At 40.9% G+C, this 24,308-nt stretch overlaps 9 protein-coding genes across 9 annotated transcripts; 5 read left to right on the forward strand and 4 right to left on the reverse strand.

The window, feature by feature from the left end:
* The first annotated feature begins 2,113 nt into the window (after nucleotides 1-2,113).
* Nucleotides 2,114-4,199, forward strand: ASPACDRAFT_1877456 (deoxycytidine monophosphate deaminase). Its single transcript, XM_020198105.1, has 7 exons — nucleotides 2,114-2,620; nucleotides 2,720-3,062; nucleotides 3,138-3,499; nucleotides 3,568-3,700; nucleotides 3,758-3,845; nucleotides 3,895-3,945; nucleotides 3,999-4,199. The coding sequence occupies exons 1-7, from the start codon at nucleotides 2,599-2,601 to the stop codon at nucleotides 4,044-4,046; spliced, it is 1,047 nt and encodes a 348-aa protein (XP_020050982.1). The 5' UTR covers nucleotides 2,114-2,598; the 3' UTR covers nucleotides 4,047-4,199.
* Nucleotides 4,200-4,895: 696 nt separating this feature from the next.
* Nucleotides 4,896-6,915, forward strand: ASPACDRAFT_82474 (imidazoleglycerol-phosphate synthase). The gene is made up of 3 exons (XM_020206095.1): nucleotides 4,896-5,162; nucleotides 5,221-6,660; nucleotides 6,724-6,915. Exons 1-3 carry the CDS (start codon nucleotides 5,040-5,042, stop codon nucleotides 6,811-6,813), a joined length of 1,653 nt encoding a protein of 550 aa, XP_020050983.1. The 5' UTR covers nucleotides 4,896-5,039; the 3' UTR covers nucleotides 6,814-6,915.
* Nucleotides 6,916-7,173: 258 nt separating this feature from the next.
* Nucleotides 7,174-10,126, forward strand: ASPACDRAFT_82475 (putative autophagy ubiquitin-activating enzyme ApgG). The gene is made up of 8 exons (XM_020206096.1): nucleotides 7,174-7,255; nucleotides 7,326-7,547; nucleotides 7,637-7,745; nucleotides 7,804-8,582; nucleotides 8,644-8,788; nucleotides 8,842-9,309; nucleotides 9,360-9,722; nucleotides 9,853-10,126. Exons 2-8 carry the CDS (start codon nucleotides 7,357-7,359, stop codon nucleotides 9,946-9,948), a joined length of 2,151 nt encoding a protein of 716 aa, XP_020050984.1. The 5' UTR covers nucleotides 7,174-7,255; nucleotides 7,326-7,356; the 3' UTR covers nucleotides 9,949-10,126.
* Nucleotides 9,701-11,196, reverse strand: ASPACDRAFT_82482 (RlmE family RNA methyltransferase). The gene is made up of 6 exons (XM_020206097.1): nucleotides 10,973-11,196; nucleotides 10,865-10,915; nucleotides 10,769-10,795; nucleotides 10,309-10,719; nucleotides 10,073-10,258; nucleotides 9,701-10,009 (listed from the first exon to the last, which is right to left on the reverse strand). The coding sequence occupies exons 1-6, from the start codon at nucleotides 11,144-11,146 to the stop codon at nucleotides 9,986-9,988; spliced, it is 873 nt and encodes a 290-aa protein (XP_020050985.1). The 5' UTR covers nucleotides 11,147-11,196; the 3' UTR covers nucleotides 9,701-9,985.
* Nucleotides 11,197-11,922: 726 nt separating this feature from the next.
* On the forward strand, nucleotides 11,923-13,474 carry ASPACDRAFT_82484 (OST3/OST6 family protein). Its single transcript, XM_020206098.1, has 4 exons — nucleotides 11,923-12,380; nucleotides 12,438-12,535; nucleotides 12,595-12,950; nucleotides 13,005-13,474. Exons 1-4 carry the CDS (start codon nucleotides 12,036-12,038, stop codon nucleotides 13,184-13,186), a joined length of 981 nt encoding a protein of 326 aa, XP_020050986.1. The 5' UTR covers nucleotides 11,923-12,035; the 3' UTR covers nucleotides 13,187-13,474.
* A 369-nt stretch (nucleotides 13,475-13,843) lies between these two features.
* ASPACDRAFT_37572 (uncharacterized protein) lies at nucleotides 13,844-15,521 on the forward strand (the record flags this gene model as incomplete). The annotated part of the gene is made up of 2 exons (XM_020200313.1): nucleotides 13,844-14,610; nucleotides 14,666-15,521. 2 exons carry the CDS (start codon nucleotides 13,844-13,846, stop codon nucleotides 15,519-15,521), a joined length of 1,623 nt encoding a protein of 540 aa, XP_020050987.1.
* Nucleotides 15,522-15,680: 159 nt separating this feature from the next.
* On the reverse strand, nucleotides 15,681-17,317 carry dbp3 (RNA-dependent ATPase DBP3; the record flags this gene model as incomplete). Its single annotated transcript, XM_020200312.1, has 3 exons — nucleotides 15,681-15,837; nucleotides 15,918-15,989; nucleotides 16,050-17,317. The coding sequence occupies 3 exons, from the start codon at nucleotides 17,315-17,317 to the stop codon at nucleotides 15,681-15,683; spliced, it is 1,497 nt and encodes a 498-aa protein (XP_020050988.1).
* Nucleotides 17,318-17,674: 357 nt separating this feature from the next.
* Nucleotides 17,675-19,211, reverse strand: ASPACDRAFT_82487 (NAD(P)H-quinone oxidoreductase). The gene is made up of 3 exons (XM_020206099.1): nucleotides 18,664-19,211; nucleotides 18,521-18,612; nucleotides 17,675-18,462 (listed from the first exon to the last, which is right to left on the reverse strand). The coding sequence occupies exons 1-3, from the start codon at nucleotides 18,758-18,760 to the stop codon at nucleotides 17,836-17,838; spliced, it is 816 nt and encodes a 271-aa protein (XP_020050989.1). The 5' UTR covers nucleotides 18,761-19,211; the 3' UTR covers nucleotides 17,675-17,835.
* On the reverse strand, nucleotides 19,179-21,635 carry ASPACDRAFT_82488 (replication factor A subunit protein RFA1). Its single transcript, XM_020206100.1, has 6 exons — nucleotides 21,508-21,635; nucleotides 21,304-21,455; nucleotides 21,128-21,218; nucleotides 20,538-21,078; nucleotides 19,590-20,485; nucleotides 19,179-19,521 (listed from the first exon to the last, which is right to left on the reverse strand). Exons 1-6 carry the CDS (start codon nucleotides 21,549-21,551, stop codon nucleotides 19,428-19,430), a joined length of 1,818 nt encoding a protein of 605 aa, XP_020050990.1. The 5' UTR covers nucleotides 21,552-21,635; the 3' UTR covers nucleotides 19,179-19,427.
* Between the last annotated feature and the right edge of the window lie 2,673 nt (nucleotides 21,636-24,308).

Below are 24,308 nucleotides of genomic sequence, written 5' to 3' on the forward strand. Positions count from 1 at the left end.
ATGAATTTAAAATAATATAATATATTCTAATTATAGAATTATAAATAATTAATAAAAATAATACCCTACTACTAAAATATTCTAATTAATTTTTTTAAATAATAAATTAAAATATTTTATAAATTTATTAAATATAATAAAAAGCTTGTTATATTATTTAATATATATAAAATAATAATAAGATCTTTATTTATACTTTAAAATACTAAAATGAATATAAAAATTAGTTATAATTAACTGTAGAGTTAATACTTATAAAAGTAACTACTTAAATATATAAAATATTAAAAAGTATAATTATTTTAAAAGTTTTAAATTTAATAAATAATAAGATTATTTAATTTTGCTATATACTTAGTAAGATCTTGATAATTATATTTATTATAAATTAAGTAAAAAACTTTAGATATACTTAAATAGAAAAAATATAGCCAGAAATTTTTTAGAAATAATATTAAAAATAATAATACTATTTTTAAAGACTTGAAATATAGTAATTTTATTAGAATTATAATTACTATACTTTATTATAAATAAAAGATTATTATTTATAAAATATAATAATATAATATTAGAATCAGACTATAATATTATAATAATTTTAGATATATAATATTACAGTACAGATCCAGAATACCCAGTCTATCTAAAATACCTAGTCTATTTAGTTTATTTTGGATTAATTTTTATATTTTAAATATTTCAATATTTCTATTATCTTTTTTCAATTATTTTATATAAAATATATTATTTCTTTGACTTTTTTATCTACTTTTAATTTTATTTATAATATTTTAAGCTATATTTTATTTCTAAATCTAAAAATAATCTAATAAAATAGTTAGTTAAAAATTAAAAAAATTATTATTAAATAATTTTTAATTAATTTTATTATTTTTATTATTTTAGCCAGCTAGTATCTATTAATTCAGTTTATAAGTTAATATTATATAGCTTTTTTTAGAAATAGTAATCTAATAAACTATTAATAATTGGGTAATTTTTAGTAATTGTAAATAATCTAAAAAATCTTATTTGATATTCTTATAAAAATTTAAAAAGATAATATTATTATTATAATTAAATCTATAATTTTGTTATTAAAGCTGATTAAAACTACATTGATTTCTATTAAATAATATAAATTTTAAAAAAAATATTTTTATATATTAGATTAAATAGATTTTAAAATTAAACCTCCAGCTTATTAAAGCTATTATAAAATAAAAAAATTACTATTAAAAAATATAATTAAACTATAGATGAATAAATTAAAATTATTTAAATTATTATTTCTAAAATAAATATTTTATAAATATTTTATATTAGATTTTTAAATTTGATATTAAGAAATTATAATTTATTTTAATAAATATAATTATATAAATTATTTTTAAAATTTTAATGTTTTTTTATGTTTATTTATATTTTTAAATATATATTTAATTTTAATAAATTTAAAAATAACTGTATTAATTTCTACTGTTTTAATAATTAGATTTTAAAAGAAATAAAAATTAATATAAATTATTTTATTAGTTTTTATAATTTATAAAATTCATATTTAAATTCAGCTATATTTAATGAATAGAGGATATATTCTTTTTAATTATTTAATTATTCTTATTTTTTTAAAATATTTATTTAAAAATTCTAATAGAGAATATATTATTTAAAATAAACTATTTAATTTATATTAAAAATAAAATATTTTATAGATAGGCTGTTGCTATTCTGCTATGCTTTTGCAGGTTATTTATAACAAAAATACTGCTATATTTATTACTAAATTACCTACAAACCTAAAATAATTCAAAGATATAAATTAGTAATATTCTAATTATTTTAATCTTTTAATTCTTCATCTTTGTCTATATAAACTATTTTATTATATATTACCAAAATATAAAAGTTACAGTGAACTGTATAATTTTTAAGAACATAAAAATTATTAATATATATGACTATTAGAAAAATAAAATAGAAGCAAAATTAGTATTAAATAAACAATTTTAATAGCTTTTTTTTTAAAAAAGTTTATAAAGTCTTTTCCCAGCGTCATATTGAGCATGGGATTTTTGGGCTTTGTTTGTCAAGATAGAGCGTGAGAAAGGCCAGGTGATGTCTGTTCATTACTATGTGTACTGCACGTATTCTTACTTATAAAGGAACGCTGTAAGACAAAAAGGATTTTCTGCTCCAGATTCGCCAAAGTACTCCTCTTCAACTTGGATCTCACTTACTGAGTACATTCGCTGTAAAGCGGGTTATTGCTAACACATATATGATATTACTAAAATACACCACTGTACTCAGTATGCTGCAGGCACTGTCTAGGTACTGTAGTTGCGATCATACAACCAAGCTGAAGCTGATTGGCGGGCACATCACAATTTGCGGGACACCTCATTCAACGATACATAGCAAGTGGACTACACAGCTAGCCTACGAATAATTCTGCTCAAGACTCTGCCATTCATTCTTATAGTTTGAGCAGACACTAACTTAAGACGTATCTTCCTTCTCGGCATCCCTAGATTGATCCAACCCTCCATCATCAAATCCCTACATCTGGCGCAACCGGCAAAGTTAAACGATATGTTGATTGGCCTGTGTGGAGGTTAGCAAAACCGGCCTGCAAGATGTTCCCCCTCAAACCCCTACTCTTTTTCTAACCCCCCCCCCCTTAAATCAGTGCAGGCTAATGGTTAGGCGAAAGGTATCTGTTCTGGCAAGCATGCAGTCGCCGAGTATCTTATCCGGGAGGAAGGCTTCCAACTACTTGAACTAAAAAGCGGGGTGGCAACTGGAACACTGGATGAATCTGAATACCTCTATCAGTCAGAGCTCTCACCTCGAAAGGAAAGTAATCCTTCATCAGAGTTTGTATTCGAAAATGCGGAATCTCTCTTGGAATTTGTAACCCGAAGGTGGCAGGGACTTTGGGTCACAACAGAAATATGGGAGTCCGCAATCCTGGATCGTTTTCTGCAGCGCCCTTTTTTCCTGCTAGTGAGCATCGATGCGCCCGTGAGTCTTCGTTGGAAAAGACTTGTTGACAGGTTAGTACTCGTGTATCTCTACCTGATCGGTCCAATTGCAGTATTGCTTGCAACACATCTGACGCTCCATTATAGGTGCCATAAGATGCAGCTAAATCCTCCAACTCTCGAGAAATTTGTTCTCCGGAGCGATAAGCATCTCTATGACAAGAACGTTGGACGTGTCTATCTCACGGATCGTGCTCAGGTTCGACTGTTTAACTCCTCTTCATCACTACAGGGATTGTATAATGCTCTCAAAGCGATTAACCTGGCTGACGAGCAACGGTTACGCCCACACTGGGATCAGTATTTCATGGAGTTAGCATCACTAGCTGCACAGCGAAGTAACTGCATGAAAAGAAGGGTTGGGTGTGTGCTTGTTCGAGAGCGTCGCGTAATAAGCACAGGATACAACGGCACTCCGCGACACCTGACAAACTGCAATGAAGGTGGATGTACGAACCCTTAGTGAGACAAAACGTCCACTGAGATCCTGAATTTACCGAGGCTCACTTTCAAGCAGGTCCAAGATGTAACAGTGGAGAAGGAGGAGGTCGAGGCTTATCTACGTGTCTATGCTTACATGCGGAAGAGAACGCTCTGCTAGAAGCTGGGAGAGAACGTATTAGAGAAGGCACAATATTATACTGTGATACGTAAGCTCTGGTGTATCGAACGGCTTGTGTTCCATGCTAACAACTAGTGCTGGTCAGATGCCCTTGCTTGACCTGCACGGTCAAGATTGCCCAAGTGGGTATCTCTGAGGTTGTTTACTCGCAGGGATACAATATGGATAACGATGTATGTTACATTCCAATTTTCAGAATGTCATCCAATTGACAAATTCCAGAGCGCCGCAATTCTGAGAGAAGCCGGTGTTCGGCTCCGGCAATTTTCTCCGGTAAGGCCTGCTTTTACCGCTGCTAATATAATCACTGAACAGTATTTTGGCAGCCTCGCAATGGTCTGATTTATCTGGAAGGCTCTGACAATAATACATAAACTACTACCGCAGGAGAGCACGTACTATAATATACTCATAAAATTACTATCGAACACCATAGTGAAGTCGAACTACAATTCTCCAAATCTGTTATCTTTTGAACAGCAAGTCATATTTTCTTGTATGACAGCCACATGATAAGAATGTATTGCCAAATTTCCGTTGTTTAATTGTGTTGTAGAGAAAGCCACGCACTTCTAGAATACTACATAGTTCCAGAACGGCCGTTCCATCACCAAAACATCCTCAACGCCTTTAATATCTTAACTTGTTAAGAATAATTCTTTTCAACACTCAACCTGCTTGATATCATTTGAATTTTGTTTGTTTTAGTTCGCTATATTAATTTGTATGTAAAAAACAAAAACCAGGATTTAAATATAATTAAAATTGCTGTAGTGAATTTAATCCTGTAAGAAAGTTTAAGACACAATAGTAAATTCTTATCATTAAAGTATTTATACCTAAAGTATTTATTTTATAGCCAGTTAGACTTATTCTTAGTAGTCGATAACATAACACTTTGTTTTACAAGCTTATTATTAGGAAGCCTTAATCAATTATTAAAGAGTTGTAAAGAGGAAAGAAGTCAGTTAGGTATAGAATAATAGCTGTTCTACCCGCTTGTTGATTGCGTTGATTTGACATACAGTTATGATTAAGCTGGCAGATTAAGTGACTAGCACCCGGGAAGGAGCGGCGGTTCCTGGCAGTGGGCACCCGGAGAGAAAAATAAGTCCCAGAAAGTGGTCTGTAAGTTAGCGAGCAATGACTCAGCTCCCTCCGACTTAGTGGGGTAAAGAAGATATATCCCCTCTTAAAGTTCCTTTCGCCCCCCGAGGGCTCCCTTGAAAGTTAAGTTGACAAAGCCTATGCAACTTGCATATTCTTGACATTCGGTGTCTTGACCCTCCTTTTCTTTTACCTAGGACTAGACGCTGTTCCCAAACGGTCTCCATCTGCCACAAGGACTACTGGAGTCAACACCAATTATGCCTACTGTTCACCTGCTCGACTATGTAGCTGGGAATGTCCGCTCCCTAGTGAATGCCATTAATAAAGTTGGCTATGAGGTGGAATGGGTGAAGTCTCCGAAGGACTTGGAGAATGTGGAGGTGGGCTTTTTTGATCCGATGCTGAGCAAGTTCATATGATTAATCGTGACCGCCATAGAAACTTATCCTTCCGGGAGTTGGTCACTTCGGCCATTGCCTATCCCAACTTTCTGAGGGCGGTTATCTAGAACCAATTAGACGACACATCGATTCCGGCAAACCCTTCATGGGCATCTGTGTCGGATTACAGGCGCTTTTCATTGGATCCGAGGAAAATTCTGAAGTGCCTGGGTTGGGGGTAATTCCTGCTCGGATGCAGAAGTTCAATGCCGATACAAAAAGTGTGCCTCACATCGGATGGAATTCTGCGTTGAATACTTCAACTGTCAATCAAAGCTTCTATGGGTTGAGGCCTAGCAGCAAGTACTATTATGTCCACTCTTACGCAGCACTCTATACCCCTGGCCTCCTGGAAAAAGAGGGCTGGTCAGTAGCCACGGCCACATACGGCGATGAAGAATTCGTTGGAGCTATAGCGCGGGATAACATCTTCGCGACACAGTTCCACCCGGAGAAAAGTGGACAGGCTGGTTTGCGGACAATCCGTGCTTTCCTAGATGGGGATCGACTGCAGACTTTTTCTTTGGAACCCTCGCTTTCTTCGGCAAAGAAAGACGGCCTCACACGTAGGGTGATCGCCTGCCTCGACGTACGTGCAAATGATGCTGGTGATCTCGTTGTCACCAAAGGTGATCAGTATGATGTTCGTGAGAAAGAGGGGGTCAGCACGGGCGGCCAAGTCCGAAACCTGGGAAAGCCTGTTGACATGGCCAAAAGGTATTATGAACAGGGTGCTGATGAAGTAACATTCCTGAACATCACCTCCTTCAGGAACTGTCCGGTTGCGGATACGCCTATGCTGGAAATCTTGAGAAGAACATCCGAAACGGTCTTTGTGCCGCTCACTATTGGCGGCGGAATCAGAGATACTGTTGATACTGACGGCACTCAGATATCGGCCCTGGACGTTGCAACGATGTATTTCCAGTCAGGTGCAGATAAAGTGAGCATTGGGTCGGATGCTGTTTTTGCAGCCGAAGAATATCACCAGGCTGGCGGGAAATTAAATGGAAGGACAGCCATTGAGTCGATATCCAAGGCTTACGGCAATCAAGCTGTGGTAGTAAGCGTTGATCCAAAGCGCGTATACGTGAGCCAACCGGAGGATACTACGCACCACACAATTCGGACAAAATACCCGAATGGTTCTGGACAGTCTTTCTGTTGGTATCAATGCACCGTCAAAGGTGGCAGAGAGGCCCGAGACCTTGACGTACGGCAACTAGCGCAAGCTGTTGAAGCAATGGGCGCCGGCGAGATCTTGCTGAACTGCATTGACAAAGATGGAAGCAACAGTGGGTTCGACTTAGAGCTGATCAACGATGTCAAATCCGCCATTAAGATACCGGTTATTGCTTCCAGCGGGGCTGGAAATCCTGAACACTTTGTCGAGGTTTTCCAGGACACAACCACAGATGCGGCTCTGGGTGCCGGCATGGTATGTAATCCCTTGCTCCTACTCACGTGTCTAGCTCTATGATTTGCTGATTGTCTTTTTTAGTTTCATCGTGGCGAGTACACAGTCAGTGATGTAAAGAATTATTTAGATGAGAGGGGATTTTTGGTTCGCAAGTTCGAAGCCAACAGATAGAATAGTCATATTATCTCATTTACTATAAGTAGTCTTCGTTCATGCTGCTTGAGGATCGCTATAGCTTTGTGTATAGATACCAGTTCACCGTGCAAGTGTCACATAGAAACAGTTCATTTTCAAATCAGTTTCTAAACCCTATATGCGACTGACTTCATTAATCCTTTCAAATACCTATCTGTTTGTGGCCCTGAACCACGGTATTTAATCGAGATTACCCTCATTACAGTACAGATGACACAAGCAATTGAGCGCCGAGGTTCTGTTCGTTACAGCCCCACCAACCCCACCTTAGCTAAGTATGGCTGACAGGTGACCGGTGGACCGACTACCTTGCTTCATACTACAAATGACGAGACTCTTTCCTAAATACCGATTAACTAGAAGCTGTCACTTAATATTGTTGCAGTGTATTACATACAGCTTCGTCGGCCGTCTAAAGGTGAACATCAGCTTCCTCCACAAAGTTGGATCCTTTGGATCCTTTATTAACCAGCTTGAGCTACCCACAGCACTGCGTATGATCGGAGCAAGTATTTGACAATGCTCTACGCGCCGTTCGCCTCTGATATAGAGCTACCATTCTACACTGCTCTCACATCCCAGAAGATAAATCATGACAAGCTTGATGACTCGGCTCGCCAAGTCCTGGGCCTTTATGAGCTTCGGCCTACGGACGCTCCTAACGCCTCATGCCGGATGCAAATACATGGGAATGCTCTCTCCAACAATGAGTGAGTCCGAGATAATCTCTGGCATCTATGCTTCTATCTTGGTTCCATCTAAGTGGGATCTTTTACTCATCGGCTGGTTAATAATATAGGACGCCCTCTGGATACTACCGCGCCGAGGGAACGATAAAGAATGTCAACACCATCGAAGAATATATGAATACTGACAGAGCACGTCTGCTTCAACAATCCGGAGAACTGGTCAGTTTTTGATTTGTCATTATGTCAAAGCCGCATTAACAATAGGTTGTTCCTAAAGGTATTGAACGCCATACGCGATGGGAGTATTTACTCTTGTCCTGCTCTACTTTCCTCCTTCGTCATTTTATCTTATGCAGATTTGAAGAAATACAAGTTTCACTACTGGTTTGCATTCCCTGCTTTGCATTCGGATCCTCCATGGGTCTCTGCAGATGAACCTGAGTCAGCCGCGGAGCTTTACCAGGGTCGGAGCCCAGTCGGACGCACAGACGCTCTGTCAAAAAGTGAGACCATGGCTCTTGTCGATGCAGTTCAGACATGGGGCTCTGCTGTAGACAGCCGTCAGCGAGGCTTCTTTTTGGCGAGGAGATTGTGTGTCACTAACAATCGCGCTTGTCGTCAGGAAGGGTCCGGAAGTCGGAGTTCCGGGGATACAGAAGACATACAAAGGCCACAATGGCAGATAGCACCTCTCTCATCTTTTGAAGAAGGGTTTTTCCAGGAAGCAAACTGTGATGATTGCTTTGTGGGGTTCGCGGATCCCTCTAACTACGATAATGCGCCAGGCTGGCCGCTCAGAAATCTGTTATTCCTTGCCAAACAGCGATGGGGGCTCAACAAGATTCGGGTGCTTAGATACCGTGATGTTCCCTCAGGCAGTGATCAATGCCGCAGTACCGTGCTGACACTAGAACTGAAAGATGCAGTGGCATCAAACGCTGCCAGCCGCGGGGTTCCTTTGATTAATTTGCCCAAAGTCACAGGATGGGAGCGCAATCCTTCGGGACGACTGACAGGACGGTTGGTTGACCTCACGGAATATATGAACCCCAAGAAGTAGTTTCCCCTTCCTGCAAGCATAGAATTCTCAAGCTAACAATTGCCTTGGTACAATAAGATTGGCCGACCAATCTGTTGACCTCAACCTCAAGCTCATGAAATGGAGGATTAGCCCTAATTTGAACCTCGAGAAAATAAAGGCCACCAAATGCCTCCTCCTAGGAGCAGGCACACTAGGTACTTACGTTGCTCGGAACTTAATGGTAATCTTCTTGCCGTCCCGTTCCCCACTGGCATAGTCACTGAAGTTGTACAGGGCTGGGGCGTTTCTCGAATCACTTTCGTTGATAATGGTTCCGTCTCGTTCTCTAATCCAGTAAGACAACCGCTCTTCAACTTTATGGACTGTCTCGAAGGAGGGGCCAAAAAGGCACTTCGTGCTTCGCAAGCTCTATCTGAGATCTATCCGGGAGTGGAGTCCGCAGGCTATGTGCTTTCCGTGCCGATGGTTGGACACCCTGTCATCGACGTTGAAAAGACACGGGCAGACTTCGAGACACTGCGGGGATTAATTGATGAGCATGACGTAGTATTTCTCCTGATGGATACACGAGAATCTCGATGGCTACCTACGGTCATGGGCAAGGCTGCAGGTAAAATTGTTATGAATGCAGCGCTAGGTTTCGATTCCTTTGTGGTGATGCGCCACGGAGTCAAATCAAAAATTCAGGACTCGGAGCAACTAGGCTGCTACTTCTGCAACGATGTTGTTGCGCCAATGAATGTGAGTATTAGATCGATTGATTCTTGACTAGAGATCTGAACATCTGCTAGTCCACCAAAGATCAAACGCTCGATCAGCAATGTACTGTTACTCGACCTGGAGTGGCCGCTATAGCGTCCGCTATGCTGGTGGAGCTTCTCATCTCCATTATTCAACACCCGCTGGGTGCAGCAGCGCCGGCTCAAAATTCACGGGATCATGACCAAGGAGACCATCCATTGGGCCTTTTGCCGCATCAAATACGAGGATTTTTGTCAACCTTTGAAAATGTCTCGGTCGTAGGTCAGAACTACAAATACTGCAGCGCCTGTTCAGACAACATCGTCGAGACATTTAAGAGGGATGGCTGGAACTTCATACACAGAGCTTTGAATGAGCTTGGTTATTTGGAAGAGCTGAGCGGACTGAAAGAAGTAGGTTATTATCTTATATGTTTCCATCGATATACTTTCGCCTGTTCCATTAGGCATACATCACAACTGGACACGCCTGTATCAGATCACAAGGATGAACATGAACTCTATGAAACTGACGCTGAACCAGGTCCAAGCATCCGCGGAAGCATCACTTGCTGACATTGAGTGGGATGAAGATTCTGATTCTGACGGAAGCAAGAACGTCGACCAGTCAGATCTGTAGTCAGAGATTATACAAGCCTTGGGGTCGGAGGCCGGGTCTATCTTCGACTGATACCAATAAAGTATGATTCTTTCGACTCCTATCCTAGGATTAGCAATGTTTTTGACGGGTTGTATACGTCCAGTACAATCTCAATGTGGAAGCTTACATCACGCGAAGACTCGGGCTTGTGCCTGTGAACCCTCTGAAAAAGATCTCTAAGCTGTCTCTCAAATTCTTTCTCTTCAGTCCCTTGGTAATATTTGCAGATAAAATGGCCACCAGTTCGGAGAACCTCACGGCTGAACTGCAAAGCTGCATGGCATAGGTCCTATGAAACTTAGCATTTTTTTACTGGCAAAGAGGGACTACACCACACACCATACTGCCAACGTGGTCTTTGAAGCTTATACCGCTCGTATTCATCATCCTATTATAGGGATCACTTAGACTTCTCTTTCCAAACCCAGTAGTTTGGTGCCAGGGAGCAGACATATCGCTTAACACCACATCAACTGTTCGTTCAATGGCTTTATCCCCTGAAATGTTTTCTGTGGACACCTGTGCAATTCCCATAGGCATCTCTCGGTCGAATCCGAGCTGATCATCACTGCCCGGGCTGCTGATACGTGGTTTGCCTCTGTTAGGGTCACGTACGAATTTACGGACATAATCCTGAACTTCTGGGTTGAGGAAATTGCCCTGGATCGTAGAAACCCCTTTGGGTGGCTGAGCTGGAATGATATCAACACCTAAAACCCTGCCATCGGGTTTAGTTCGAGCCACTGCTACCTGGCAGGAAAGTGAGCTGCCGTCCTGAAGGGGGAGGAGTCAAAATTACCTGGGACCACGAGCCAGGAGCATATCCCTACACAATTGAGATATGTAAGTCAACTGACTTGAGAATCTTTGCAACTTGGACTCTTGGCTACCATACTAGGTCAACGACAGTTTGTCCGCTTTGGAACACGCGGTATTTATCATCAATCTGGTGTTGGTATCATCAGAGAACGTAGCACCATGTATATGGACCAGTTGGGCATACTTGGAGAAGCTTGAATGCTGCGCGACTTTTCAAGCCTTGGACTACAGCTTCTTTTGTAAAGTGATCCTTGAGCTGGCGGGCCTGCCATCTCTTTGAGGACGAGTGTCTTTTTAAAGTGAGGTGGCAAAACAAACGACAGCTTCGTGAAGTACGTGAAATGGAAGCAATATACATAATGAAAGCCCTCTCTCTTTTCTTAGGGTACAGCCAGATTATTGTGAGCCGTATGCACGAGGCATGTTGTGATACACAACTAAGACTTATTTGGAAAGTACGGAGTATTTGTTGGATTCTAGGTTAGGTTTTTCCTCTCCGTCAATTCAAGCATTGCCGGAGCGGGCGGGCTCCGGGCAATGATTAAGAATCACCCAAATCACTGTCCTCGAATTCAAGATACTGGAGCACCCGATTTATTTTCTCTGCCCTTTATTCCCCAGTCTCTTACTTAGACCCGGCTCTACAGTATCTTTATCTGATGCCCTTCGTTATACGAAACATGCTCTCAGCCGCCGTTCAAGCTTCTTGTTGATACGTGCGTGTAAGATATGGTACCTAGCACACAGCTGACTTAGATAACAATGTCTGGACAGTCAAGTACCCTAATGTTACCTATCTTTATCTACTATTTACTTTGATAGTACGTAGATGAGAGTTTATTCTCTTCTAGGGTATTTACACTTTGCGACATTACTTACGTGGTGGTAATGTTCAAAACTGTATCATACCCAAGATGATAACTCGTTAGTAACTATCGGACTGTAATCTGTGGGTAAGTATATATGACCACGCCAAAGTACCTGGAGTACGTAGTAACTTACAGTAAGTACATACTCAAGTAGTAGTGGACACCTATCAAATATGCCGCTGTGGTGCCTCCTGCACCTTAATTGACTATTAAGGCCATAACTTAGGTTGACTAACTACCCAGTCCACAACCACCTACCTAAGTGATCACTTACACCTGTTTTAAACGATACTCACCCTACTCCAATGGCTGTTGCAAGTCGCTAAACTACTTCCCTTTGCCCAACATTTTCACCAAGCACCCAATTGGCATGCAAACATGAAGCTTTTGAACCTTTTAGTCCCGTTCCTCGCCATACTTCCCCATGGCCTCTGTGCCAATTCTGATACAGACAAGTACGAGAAATATCGCTCACTCGCGAGATCTGCGCCTATTGATCTTGATGACTCTTCCTACGAAGATTTAACATCGAAACCTCGTGATTATCATGTTGCCGTGTTGTTGACTGCTACTGAAGCTCGTTTCGGATGCATTCTATGTCGCGAGTTCCAACCCGAATGGGACCTCATCGCGCGCAGTTGGAACAAAGGTCCTACACCCAATGACTTGAAAGTACTCTATGCTACCCTTGAATTCACCAATGGCAAGGAAACATTCCAGAAAGTGAGATGAATACTACCGTCCTTGCGAGAACATGACCTCTAGGCTAATATGTAGAAGCTCATGCTTCAAACGGCACCGGTTCTGCTTGTGTTTCCTCCGACGGTCGGCCCTTTCTCCAAGGTTGACGATGCGCCCCTACGTTTTGACTTCAGCGGGTATGGCACCGTTTTTGTGGAAATATGAGTAACCTTCGCTAACATGATGTGCTCTGCAGTCCTATCTCGGCTGATCAGCTTTATACATGGATCTCCCGTCATCTTCCCAATGGTCCAAAACCTCCTCTTGTTCGCCCGATCAATTACATGCGCATAATCTCAGGCGTGACTATCTTGATGGGTGTAGTGACTCTTTTCACTGTGCTTTCACCCTACGTGTATCCTGTGGTGCAGAATCGAAACCTCTGGGCCGCCATGAGCCTTATCGCGATTCTCTTATTCATAAGTGGCCACATGTTTAACCATATTCGCAAAGTACCATATGTCGCCGGGGATGGAAGGGGTGGAATCAGCTACTTTGCTGGGGGGTTCTCAAATCAATTCGGCATGGAAACACAAATTATAGCTGCTATTTGTAGGTTTCTCGTTTGACTAAACATGTGATTGTGCTAATCCTTCTATTTTACAGACGCCGTCCTCTCCTTTGCAACAATTGCTCTGGCAATGAAAGTTCCCCGTATCGCTGACAATAAAACACAGCAGGTGGCAGTGATCATCTGGGGTTCTGTTCTGCTTGGCATGTACAGCTTTCTTCTCAGTGTCTTCAAGGTGAAAAACGGCGGTTACCCTTTCTTCCTCCCGCCTTTCTAGTTGAACACCGTGTCATGAAATGGGTGCGTAAGTGCATATCTGGGGTGAAGGCAGGGGTTGGCAAGAGGCCAGATGAAGGGGTTCCGCGGAAGGTAGTTTGAGCATACGACATCTGTGGTGTACCTGGTCAGTCGACTTATCATGAACACGTGTATTGGCGAGTGTGCATTGGCATAGATTCAAGTCAGGGTACTGCAGCTGGCATTAAAATAATGCATATCATGTGTGCGTCTCCGCTATGGAATCAATAGTTTAGACTCTACTCAAGCGAGTACGAGTACATACTCTCGTTTTCTTTATTCAACTCCGCGCGATTATCGGGACTCCGAGAGAAAGGAGGGGGGCGGGGGATGAGACTCTCCGCAAAAATGCACTTTTACATAGTAGTCTTGTTCAAGCGGGGACTTGCGGGTTGCTACACAGTATGTGCAGTAGTACGTCCTACAAACAGTACACTGCATACATGTATACTTTCGAGATTGAAGTAGTGTAAATGGCTGACCAATAAGGGGCGGTGGGAGAAAGACCGGCGGACTAGCGCAAGTGGAGTGGATTACCGGTGTATATCTAGGTAGTAGATTATGAACCCGTGGTCTTCTTCTTCTGTCAACTTAACCTCACAATCCAGCCTATCAGTCGTCATTTTTTCATACCAGCATGCCATCGCCGGATGATGAAGCTAGCTCTTTGCTAGCGTCACCAGCTTCTGGTACAACGCTTCTGGTCCTCGTGCAACTGACCTCAAAGATATTCACTTTTACGGCAAATCAGTTGATCTTGAGAGACCTACCACCAGCTTTTCTAGGAGTTGCAGCCCAGCTGGACCTATACTCCATTACACTGCTGTTTTTTTCTCGGGAAAGTATCAGACTGGCGATTCAAAGGCAACCGCTTGTTACCTCTGTTTCCTCGGTGTCAAATAGTCATGGTAAAGACGCAATTGACAACAAATCCAGCGCAACTAAACAACCAAGAACCCAAGAAGTGGAATCACAGTCCGTGGTCAATATGTCCTACTTGAGTCTGGGAATGGGACTCCTCTTTGCCGTGATACTTGGTACCTCTTACATTCGTCTTGCCTCGGATGAAGTTTCTCAAACACCGTCTTATCACCAAAGTGTGAATATAATTACCATCGCATCCCTAATAGAACTTGCGAGCGAGCCATGTTTTAACGTGATGCAGAGATATATGATGTACAGGCAACGTGCACTTGTTGAGATGAGTGCTGCATTCATGAAAAGCTTGGTAACTTGTTTTGTTTTCCTGTGGGCTGCCTACTATAATATCACTGTTGGTGTTCTGCCCTTTGCACTCGGACACTTGAGCTATGCATGTGCACTTCTTTGTGGTTATGTTATAGCTATCAGAAAGGTGCCAAGGCATCCAGACTTCTCTTTGCTGCTCACAAGATTGCAGTCGCGGTAAGTGTGCCTGCCTGGATTTGTGTATTAGGACACCACCTGATAGGACCCCCAGTGATTGCCACAGCTATGTGGCTAACAGATTGCCATGGCCAATGATCTCATTGGCTGCAAGTGTGTTTCTTCAGTCCATCGTCAAACATCTACTCACGCAAGGGGATTCAATGATCCTAGCGACAATGACAAGCCTAGAAGACCAGGGGATCTATGCCCTCGCCTCAAACTATGGTGGTCTCGTGGCCCGCATACTTTTTCAGCCCATTGAAGAAAGCAGCCGGGCCTTCTTCTCATCATTGCTTCATAGCAACTGCCCTGAAAAGCGACGCACGGGGAATGTCAGTCTCGCCAAAACACATCTAGCCGACATCCTGCGCGCCTACAGTATGGTAGCTGCAGTGGCCTTTCCCCTCGGTCCAGCTTTGGTACCTCTAGTGCTCGATTTTCTGGGTGGGCGCAGCTGGGCTTCGCCTACGGTGAGTAGCTTACTATCTCTTTACTGCCTTTATATACCATTCTTGGCTTTCAATGGTATAAGTGAGGCTTTCGTTTCTTCGGCTGCTAGTCCTTCGGAAGTTCGCAAACAGGCTCTATGGATGGGAGTGTTCTCAACTTGTTATGTTTCAGCAGCGTACGTATTCTTAGTTGTCGGTGATTTGGGTGCTCAAGGGATGGTCTATGCCAACATCGTCAATATGGTGGTTCGCACTATCTGGAGCTTTTTATTCATTCGGTCATTCCTACAACGTTACACCTTGGCATTAAGGCTATCTGAATTCCTTCCCCGGCCCCAGACTTTTCTGGCTGGCATCATGATATCGACAGCTTTTATGAGGAAAGGATCCTACAGGGTCAACTCTAGAGATTTTTCAGGTACCTTGATGTATAGCGCTATATACATTATATTTGTGTAAGTATCTATGCAACTTCGAGCTTTTGTGAACCCGACCACTAATTATCATGCACACGGTCAGGTTGTATGCTGAGAGAAGATACTTGCTAGCACAATGCACCAAAACCAAAGAGATTTTGAGATCTAGATGCAAATACAAAAGAGGTTGAATGTCTCATTGTCAATCATCAAAGACAATCTTGGTTGCTGCTTTGCTCGAGTCAACGTCTTTGAAAAATGCACCATAGGCATCATGTTGCTTCTTCTTTACCGTCGAGCCGAACTTGAGAAGGGATTCTGGTACATCCTGCTTGGCTGCTTTGAGCACGTTGATCAACCTGCAAACCATTAGCCCCGCAACAAGAATTATGACATAGGAGAATATCCCCGAGTTCCCATTCACTGGAAGACTACTCACCCTCCAGATTGAGCCTTATCCAATTCAGTGAACAGGGTAATTGCATGACCCTCAGCCCCCGCACGACCGGTTCTTCCGAAAATGTCAGCTAAGTTTCCGACAGCCGTCTATACCAGGGGCAAAATCACTCACCGTCCGATTCGATGTACATAGTCTTCGACCGTAAGCGGGAATGTGACATTGATAACAAGTTTGACAGCAGGAATATCAAGTCCACGAGCTGCCACATCAGTGGCGACAAGGACGGTAGCAGTGCCACTCTTAAAAGCCTCTAGGCTTTTGAAGCGCTCTTGCTGGCTGAGGTCGCCATGTATTCCTGCAACCTTGAAACCCTTATTCCGTAGAAGTCTCTCCACACGAACAGCTTCCTTCTTATACAGACAAAAGACCAGGACTTTCGGGGGTTTAGAGGCCCTTTGACTTTGATTGAGTAGCTGTACAAGCCTTGGCTCTTTCTCATGTGGCTGTATGACCTCAACCTCCTGTTTGATTCTCGTATTCGCGCGAGGGTCAGCAGATGGATCTCCGCCGATGGTAACAGTAACAGGCGTTTTCATAAATGCGGTAGCAAGATTTCTGACAACTGGAGGCCATGTTGCTGTGAACATCACAGTTTGCCGTTTTGACTTTGACATGGGATGGATGATGTCCTTGATATCTTGTTCAAATCCCTTGTCCAACATACGATCGGCTTCATCCAAAACAAGGTACTTGACCTTTGAGAGATCGACCGAGCCGTCATTTTGAAGATCCTTCAATCTACCCGGGGTAGCGACAACAATAGGTGCAGTCTTTAGAGCTTCGCGCTGTTCATCCTTCGGGACTCCGCCAAAGATGCAAGTTACTTCCACACCCAGTGGTTTCACGAACTTCACAAGCTGGTCATGAATTTGTTTAGCCAACTCCCTAGTTGGTGAAATCATGACCGCCATGGGCTGACAAGGCTTTTTATTGCATTTCCTCTTCGAATCTTGTAACTTCTTGAGGCATGGCAATCCGAAAGCGAGGGTCTTACCACTACCAGTCTCAGCAATACCAATCACATCGCGACCAGCGAATAGCAAGGGCCAGGTTGTTGATTGAATGGCAGTCGGAGAGGTGAAAGAACCAAGGGGATCGTAGAGTTTGCCGTCGCAGGGAGGAAGATGTGAGAATGACATGATAGGCCGAAAATTTGCAGCATCCTTCAAGGTGTCGGTCACTTTGATTGTGTTCTCAATAAGAAAGCGCTCTATGTCTGATTCTGGCAAATCGCTCAATGCGCGCGACTGGACGTAATTCGGTTCGTGCCCTGCGATATCCTCGGATTTTTCTGTAGCCTTCAAAGCATTCTTTTCTTTTCTCGACTTCTTCTTCAGTCTGTGCTCCGTTCGCTCCTCTTCATACTCGCGTTTAGCCATGATTCGGGGTATCACACAAAGAATATCTGAGAAACGAGAAGTCGCGTGCACTCAGAAACCTAATATGGTTTATTTTATGCTTTCGGTCCAGGAATTTTTTTTTCTCTTTTTTGCCGGGGCAGTTAATCTGATTGCCGGTTGACTCGTCGGAGAAACGTGCCCCATGAAGCAAAGTGGATACTAACTATTGGCTTTTGACTGATTGGTCTGATCCCTTGATACAGTATTATCGGCTTATCTGAAAAGCTTCAAGGTTCCAAGTTGGCGCGGACCATCTACACCGTGGACTACTCAGGTACTGTAGACTCCTAGAGGCTACATTATCGTCTAAGTTAAAGGTCGGCACTACAGTACATAAGCAGGTAGACCTCGGACTCTTTCGGAGGACATTCACTCGTACACTTGTGGCGGCTTAGCTAAAACATTCTGTACTTAGTTGGCTTAGCTAGCTGCACCTGCCACCTGGTAGCGCCTGCTTCTGATTCTGTGGCAGGCCAAGCCACAAATCATGAATATGACTAGCCAAAGGTGCAGATGATCTTCCCTTTCGTCTGGTTGCTCTCAAGTAGCCTGTGAGCATCTGCAATATCCTCAAATGAAAAAACTCTCTCCACATAAACTTTGAAAGTTCCATCCTTGAATCTTGGTAATGCCTGATCAACCAAGAGATCACGCAATATCTTTTGGTATTGTTCGTCTCTGCTCCGTAGCGTGCTGCCCTCGAACCTTAACCGCTTCAATAAAATGCCACTAATGTCAACATTACCAGGGAGTATTGAGCCACTCATTTGTCCCAGCTGAACAATGTGAGCGTCTTTTGCCGCTACATTCAGATTGCCCTGGAAGTGTGTCGCACCGACAAAATCGATTATAACATCGACACCACGGCCCTTTGTCGCATTCAAGATCTCCGAATCCCAATTCTGGTCCCTGTAATTATAACCAGCAGTGGCACCCAATTGACCGACGCAAAAGTCGAGCTTCTCCTTAGAACCAGCAGTTACATATACCTCCGATGCACCACTGTTTCGAGCAAGCTGAATTCCGGCAATCGACACCGATGATGCTCCAGCATGCCAGAGAACGGATTTGCCTGGCGTGTGACCACCGATCAAATAAAGAGCTTGACATGCCGTGATCCATGTCTGTTGGTATGTTCATGTTAGACGAAGGGTGATTATCCGGGGAGACACGTCAATCTACCTCGGGTATTCCTGCTGCTTCTATCCAAGTCATATCGAGAGGTTTATGTATCAACATATTCGTCGATACAGCGATGTACTCAGCATATGCACCTGCAAGACACTGATTAATCATGTTAAGAATCAATTTCAAGTCTCACTTACCACCATAAGCCAAGCCGAAAACCTCATCGCCTATCCGAAAGCCATTGCAATCGGCTGCTCCGAGTTCCTCGATCACACCAGAGAATTCTACTCCCATGGTGCTTGGGGCCTGCGGTGGAACGGGGTATTTGCCCTCGCGCTGCAATAAATCCATTCGGTTCAAACCGAAGGCCCTGATTCTTATCAAGGCATCGTTACCTTTCAGCTTCGGAGTGGGGATATCTTCGATGAAAAGGGCATCAGCATTGCCTTTCCCGCCGCGAACGCCTATTTATGATCGATCAGACTCAATCGGGATCAAAATATTAATTCTCAGGGGTCCGTACCAATCGCTCGCATAGTGGTACTGATACGTACTCGAGTACTTGATAGCAGATAAATTCGATTGAATACCCCAGAAAGGAGATTCGACTGGATACCTATTCGACCTGGTTAGTAACTGCTCAGTCACGTGTTAGTTATCAACACCTTCGTTGGCCATCCACAACGGCAGATTAGTCATGTTGACGTAATAGATTTAGAAGTACTCATAATTACGTGCAGATGTTACTCTACTGATGCGCAGGGAATGGGGCATATATTGTAATAGGAATTGATCACATATACACAAGGATGGATGCGGATGCTGGCATTTTGAAGCCCGGCGCGGGCATGTCAGTTATCCTCATGATGAATGGAAGCACAATGGCCAATTCAAGGTGATTAACGGGCTGATTTACTAAAAGCAAATCAGAGTAGTGTATCGGTGTGCATAATGAATTTCTTCAAGACAAATTATACGAGTCAATTTGTTCTGCCAGGCGAGAAGCCTCCTCAGAGTAGTTGATTGCTCTGGCCGATGATACCTGGTATCGAACTCTAGACACCCGGGGGAGACATAGAATCAGCCACCGATTGCGCTAAATCAATGAAAGGGTAAAACTTACCGCTGTTGATCACCAAAGTGATCTATCTTAGCCCTGCATCGGAAACTCCACGTCCGGCAATTGGCACCTTGAAACAGTTCACCCGCTGCTCTCTCGTCTGCCTGTCGCAGCTCCATCAACTGGTCTGCCGTTGTGCCCATCATCTGTCTTCCCACATCATCAAAGCAGCTCAACCAAAGTTGACCAGTATGGTCGCTAACATTGACAAGCATGATGTAGCGATATTCTGGTCGCGGGTGTGTCTTATCACACCGCTCGCAACGCCATTGACCAGGATCAAGCTCCGTCACTTTTTTGTTGCAGCCTTCTGAAAGGCAGGCGGGGTAACATATGTTGTCTTGCTTGATGTAGATGACAGTCGCCTTTAGTGAAAAGTAGACTGCCTCGTCGGACATTCCGAGTTGCTCTTCCCGAACTTGAGCTATGGTCTTGAAGTGATCGGGCCTTGCGGCCGACGTCGCTGTTCCCGACATTGAGGCATGCGAAGTGAAAACACCATCCCTTCCCTGCGCATCATACCAGCCCTTAAGCTTGTGAGCTTCTTCAATATCAGGGTCTACTGTTATTGAACCTGAACTCAGCAGACTTAGACTTCGCCCTCCAAAGTCGGAAACCTTGACACCCTTGAATGCCATCACTGACTCGGGTAAGGTGTTGAAATTCAGCGCCGTATTGCCCCAGACAGTCAAACGCACTGAGTAGCCGGTATTGTCCACCAGTGTCAATTCACGCTTGTTATACGGTTTGCTTGTGGTCTTCGAGACGATTTGAGAGACTTCGCCAGCCTCTTTCAGCACGCCGATAACATCAATCGTAGTGTCCTTTTCGACTGACTGAAGATCGCTAATTGTAGTGAAATTGAACCGGACCTGGGGCACATCGCTCTGGTCTTCCGCCTGGGGAAACTATCAGAGGATTATCATCAGGGGGATGCGGGGGCTGACGTACCTTTTCAACAATGGTGTCTCTTTCAAAGGTAAGTTCGTAGTCGTTGTTCAGATTTGTGAATTGCTTCTTGGCGATCTGGACACGACAGTTCGAAATATAATAGACACTGCCCTCCTGGAAGACATCATAAAGCATGTCACACTGATCATTGAATCCTGTTGCGCGAATTTCGCCGCTGTCATCCAACAAGTTCACGCTGAATAATTTGCCTTCCGTATTTCTGTTGTGCCACGTTTTGATGGTCGATTTGCTTGTACAGCGAGCCTTGATCGTCCATTTGTGCGAGTATGGGGAAATGGCCTCGATTGGATAGATAGTAGTGTGAGCTGCTGAAGAGAGACCTGTCCGAGTTGTTTGCGTTCGGTGGGGAGACGGCGCTGGTGCAACTTGGGGCTTAGAGCCGTAAAACCCATTACTCGATATGGTTGTTGGTTGAGGCTTTTCTTCTTCTTCGACCTTGCTCTCCAATGGTCGGGGTTCTCCGAGTTTCTCGCTTTCACCTAAGTCTTGGAGAACATCCAGGTCAAGGATGATGAGAATCCTGTGGGAAACGTTAGTCGTGGACGCTCAGACAATGTGATCGTAACAACTTTTTTCCTTTCACGGCATTTGCCTGGAATGACTTCAGCTTGACAAAGCATCCTTTGCGAAGCAGGCCACTTGTCACCTTATGATTCAATTCTACATGACACGGCAGTTAGGATTGTTATGTCGGGTGGGGGGGGGTAGGTATGTCTGTCAAAAAGCAACAAGGATTTTAACTGACGAGTAGCAAGCATAGTCTGAACATAATTCGAAATATCACTGAAGACAGCCCTGAAACGTTCTTGGTTGTTCTGCTGTGGCGGCAATGGCTTAATCTGGACACACTGAACAAGAGGTTCAGGTATCTGAGGCTTGGTCTCATCAAAAATAGCGCTTTATCATACCAGATCAGTAACTGATGGTGAGACTTGGACTGACAACCTACCTCAGGGCTCCGATCGAGACCTGCGATGCTGGATCCAGAGCCATGATTATACAGCCTGCTCCAAGTGCCTGGGAACTAGTGTCTAGATATTAGGTAGGTTAGAGGATTCGATCGAGAGAGTGAGTGGCTTCTAAGAGTGGGATATTAAATGACGTCCAAGATGTCTTATGGTGCAGTTAAGTTTTGATGGTTTAGTGATTTGCTTGAGGATGACAAGGGAAATGGCCATGAAACGGAAGACGCGTGCCGCGTCCATAACGCGCAAAAACGTGTTCAGTAATCAAGCCCCACTTACTTAGTGCTTGGAGGCTTTCAAATTAGTCTTGGCTCCTCGGGAAGCTGCTGCCTGTTGCTTTGAGCCTGGTGCAAGTGACCTGTGCCAGTTTTCAAGACCTACTTTCTCTACTTATATGATGATAGGATTAGTCCTATCTATATCTATACTATCATATAAGAAAATTTAGTATCGTTCGACTAAAAAAAAAGCTGTCTTAAGTTCAGCCTAATTCACAGGATTTTCTTTGTTTGATCAAGAAAATATTTAGCCATCTTTTTATATAGTTTTTATTATATAACTGTGTTGAAAAAAATAAAGTTAGTAAAGTCATTTGTTTTTTTAAGGTTTGTTTTATGTAGACTATTATATAGACTGTTTTGATCAAGAAATAATTTATAGCTCTAAAGGATTATCTTCTTTGAAAGTTTTATTTCTGTCTAATTCAAATTAAAATGTTAATTTCAAGAATTTTTAAAGTTTTTCTATATAAAGATAAGATTTATTAGCATTAAAAAACAAGCCTTGGTGACCCTTGCTACGCTCGGGAATAGTTTCCAATGCCTTCCTCGCGTGGCCGTTCAAGGTCTTTCAGGGCAGTTCGCAGGGCTGTTTGCAGGGCCGTTTGTATAGGACTTTTCTTACTTAGCAAATCGAAGTAATATTACTATTTATACTTGTATATATAGTGGTTTCCGCTACCCGCAGAAGATATATAGGTCCAAAAACCATACTAAAAACAGCTGTAAAAACTAAAAAAAAACCTGAAAATAGAAAGAGGCCTGGAAGAAACTAGACGTATCGAGTTATAAGAATTTATTAATATTTATATCAGATAACCTCAAATATAAAAAATCTTTCCTAATCAAATATGAGTTTAGATGTAGCAAAAATTGTTATATTTAGACGTTTGTTTGTTTATTTATAACAATATTCTGCTGCTTGTTTGACTGACCGTCTTTCTTACCGTTCTAATAGTAGAACTTTAATACAGTTGATTTTTTATTTTTATTATCTTTGATAATTATTAGATTAATTAATTATATTAAGAATATTAAGTTATACTTCATTAATTATATTTAATAATATATTCTAGAGTTACCTAGACGTGTTTTTTATATAATTTTAAAGAATATACTACTTTCTTATACTTTTATATCTTTTTTTTTCTGCTGGGTTTGAAATATTTTATAATTATAATTTTTTACTTTTTATATTTATATTTTATATTCATAGCTCTGCTAATTGCAATATTATTTATATTTTAAATTTTTATTTCATTTTTTATTTTATAAATTGTAATCTATAAATTATTAGATTTATCAAATCCTATTTGTAGTAGTTTTTGTGGATGTTGATTCTGCCGAATATCTCTGCCTTTGTATATTTTTTTAGTGTTGTTTGTTCTTTTTGAACTTTCGTTTTTCTTAATTACTTTGATGTAATTAATCTTACTAAATTTGTTGATTATTGGCCGCAATCCTAAAAGATATTCTGCTATCAGAAACTGCTGCTTTTTCTACTATAAGCAAGGGCTTATCTTCCCCTTTAGCAAGATTTTATATATATTATATATAACTAAAGAAATTTAAATAAATATTCATTTATAAATTTTTTATTAATAATAATAAGTCACTATTATTAATATTAGTAGTATGTTTTATTAGTAATTTTTAATATATATTATTTTTATTATATAGCTGGAATTTATTTTTTACAATATTTGATTTATTTAACTGTATTTTTTAAAAAACCGCGCCAGCTACACTAAACAGCACACTACTATTAAATTATTAAACAGAAAAAATAGAAAGTTTTATTTAATTTCATTTTTTATTAATTTATTACTTTTTAACAGTGTTTCTAATCCTTATAGTTATATAATAATTTAATATTATTTATAATATTTTTTAAAAAACTAATACAATCTTAACTTAGAATTAACTATTATTATAAACATTTATATATATATAATATAGCTATTAATAATATATTTAAATAATTTGAAATAAATAAAAAATAAATAATAGTCTGTTAAAATTAGTTTTTTTATTAATTAAAAATCTTATTAATTTTACTTAGTTGGATTATAGAAGCGTTTTTAATAAATATTTTTTATAAAAATTTTAAAAGAATTAAAAATATTTTTGAAATATAAATAATTAATGATTATAGATAATTAAAACTGTTAATTTTTTTAGTATTAAATTTATATTTTTATTTAAAAAAATATAACTATATATTAATATTACTTATTATATAATTATAACTATTATTTTTAGATTTAAAATAAATAATTAATTTACTAAAATCTATACTAATATTATTAATATTATAAATAAATAATTAATTTAAATAATCTTTTAATATAATTAATTTTTAACGAAAATTTTATTATTTATATATAAAAAAATTATAAATATTATAATTAATCTATTATAGAAAAATAATAAGACTTGAATAAATTATATTAACAAAAATATTACTAGTGTAAAGAATAAAATAATTATTTATTATTAGATTTTTA

Source organism: Aspergillus aculeatus (assembly GCF_001890905.1).
Source record: "Aspergillus aculeatus ATCC 16872 unplaced genomic scaffold ASPACscaffold_29, whole genome shotgun sequence".
Taxonomy (NCBI): domain Eukaryota; kingdom Fungi; phylum Ascomycota; class Eurotiomycetes; order Eurotiales; family Aspergillaceae; genus Aspergillus; species Aspergillus aculeatus.

Coding starts and splice junctions, on each gene's coding strand:
- ASPACDRAFT_1877456 (XM_020198105.1), top strand. CDS start 2,599: ATGTTGATTGGCCTGTGTGGAG. Junction 3,701..3,757: donor ACAATATTATACTGTGATAC/GTAAGCTCTGGT, acceptor AGTGCTGGTCAG/ATGCCCTTGCTTGACCTGCA. Junction 3,946..3,998: donor GGCTCCGGCAATTTTCTCCG/GTAAGGCCTGCT, acceptor GTATTTTGGCAG/CCTCGCAATGGTCTGATTTA.
- ASPACDRAFT_82474 (XM_020206095.1), top strand. CDS start 5,040: ATGCCTACTGTTCACCTGCTCGACTATGTAGCTGGGAATGTCCGCTCC. Junction 5,163..5,220: donor AGGACTTGGAGAATGTGGAG/GTGGGCTTTTTT, acceptor TGACCGCCATAG/AAACTTATCCTTCCGGGAGT. Junction 6,661..6,723: donor CGGCTCTGGGTGCCGGCATG/GTATGTAATCCC, acceptor TGTCTTTTTTAG/TTTCATCGTGGCGAGTACAC.
- ASPACDRAFT_82475 (XM_020206096.1), top strand. CDS start 7,357: ATGCTCTACGCGCCGTTCGCCTCTGATATAGAGCTACCATTCTACACT. Junction 7,548..7,636: donor AATGCTCTCTCCAACAATGA/GTGAGTCCGAGA, acceptor TTAATAATATAG/GACGCCCTCTGGATACTACC. Junction 8,789..8,841: donor ACGTTGCTCGGAACTTAATG/GTAATCTTCTTG, acceptor GAAGTTGTACAG/GGCTGGGGCGTTTCTCGAAT.
- ASPACDRAFT_82482 (XM_020206097.1), bottom strand. CDS start 11,146: ATGTATATTGCTTCCATTTCACGTACTTCACGAAGCTGTCGTTTGTTT. Junction 10,796..10,864: donor GACAAACTGTCGTTGACCTA/GTATGGTAGCCA, acceptor TCAATTGTGTAG/GGATATGCTCCTGGCTCGTG. Junction 10,010..10,072: donor GCTTCCACATTGAGATTGTA/CTGGACGTATAC, acceptor AAAGAATCATAC/TTTATTGGTATCAGTCGAAG.
- ASPACDRAFT_82484 (XM_020206098.1), top strand. CDS start 12,036: ATGAAGCTTTTGAACCTTTTAGTCCCGTTCCTCGCCATACTTCCCCAT. Junction 12,381..12,437: donor GCAAGGAAACATTCCAGAAA/GTGAGATGAATA, acceptor AATATGTAGAAG/CTCATGCTTCAAACGGCACC. Junction 12,536..12,594: donor CTACGTTTTGACTTCAGCGG/GTATGGCACCGT, acceptor TGTGCTCTGCAG/TCCTATCTCGGCTGATCAGC.
- ASPACDRAFT_82487 (XM_020206099.1), bottom strand. CDS start 18,760: ATGGGAGTAGAATTCTCTGGTGTGATCGAGGAACTCGGAGCAGCCGAT. Junction 18,613..18,663: donor TTTCGGCTTGGCTTATGGTG/GTAAGTGAGACT, acceptor AGTGTCTTGCAG/GTGCATATGCTGAGTACATC. Junction 18,463..18,520: donor AAGCAGCAGGAATACCCGAG/GTAGATTGACGT, acceptor ACATACCAACAG/ACATGGATCACGGCATGTCA.
- ASPACDRAFT_82488 (XM_020206100.1), bottom strand. CDS start 21,551: ATGGCTCTGGATCCAGCATCGCAGGTCTCGATCGGAGCCCTGAG. Junction 21,219..21,303: donor TCAGACTATGCTTGCTACTC/GTCAGTTAAAAT, acceptor CGTGTCATGTAG/AATTGAATCATAAGGTGACA. Junction 19,522..19,589: donor CACTTTGGTGATCAACAGCG/GTAAGTTTTACC, acceptor CCGGGTGTCTAG/AGTTCGATACCAGGTATCAT.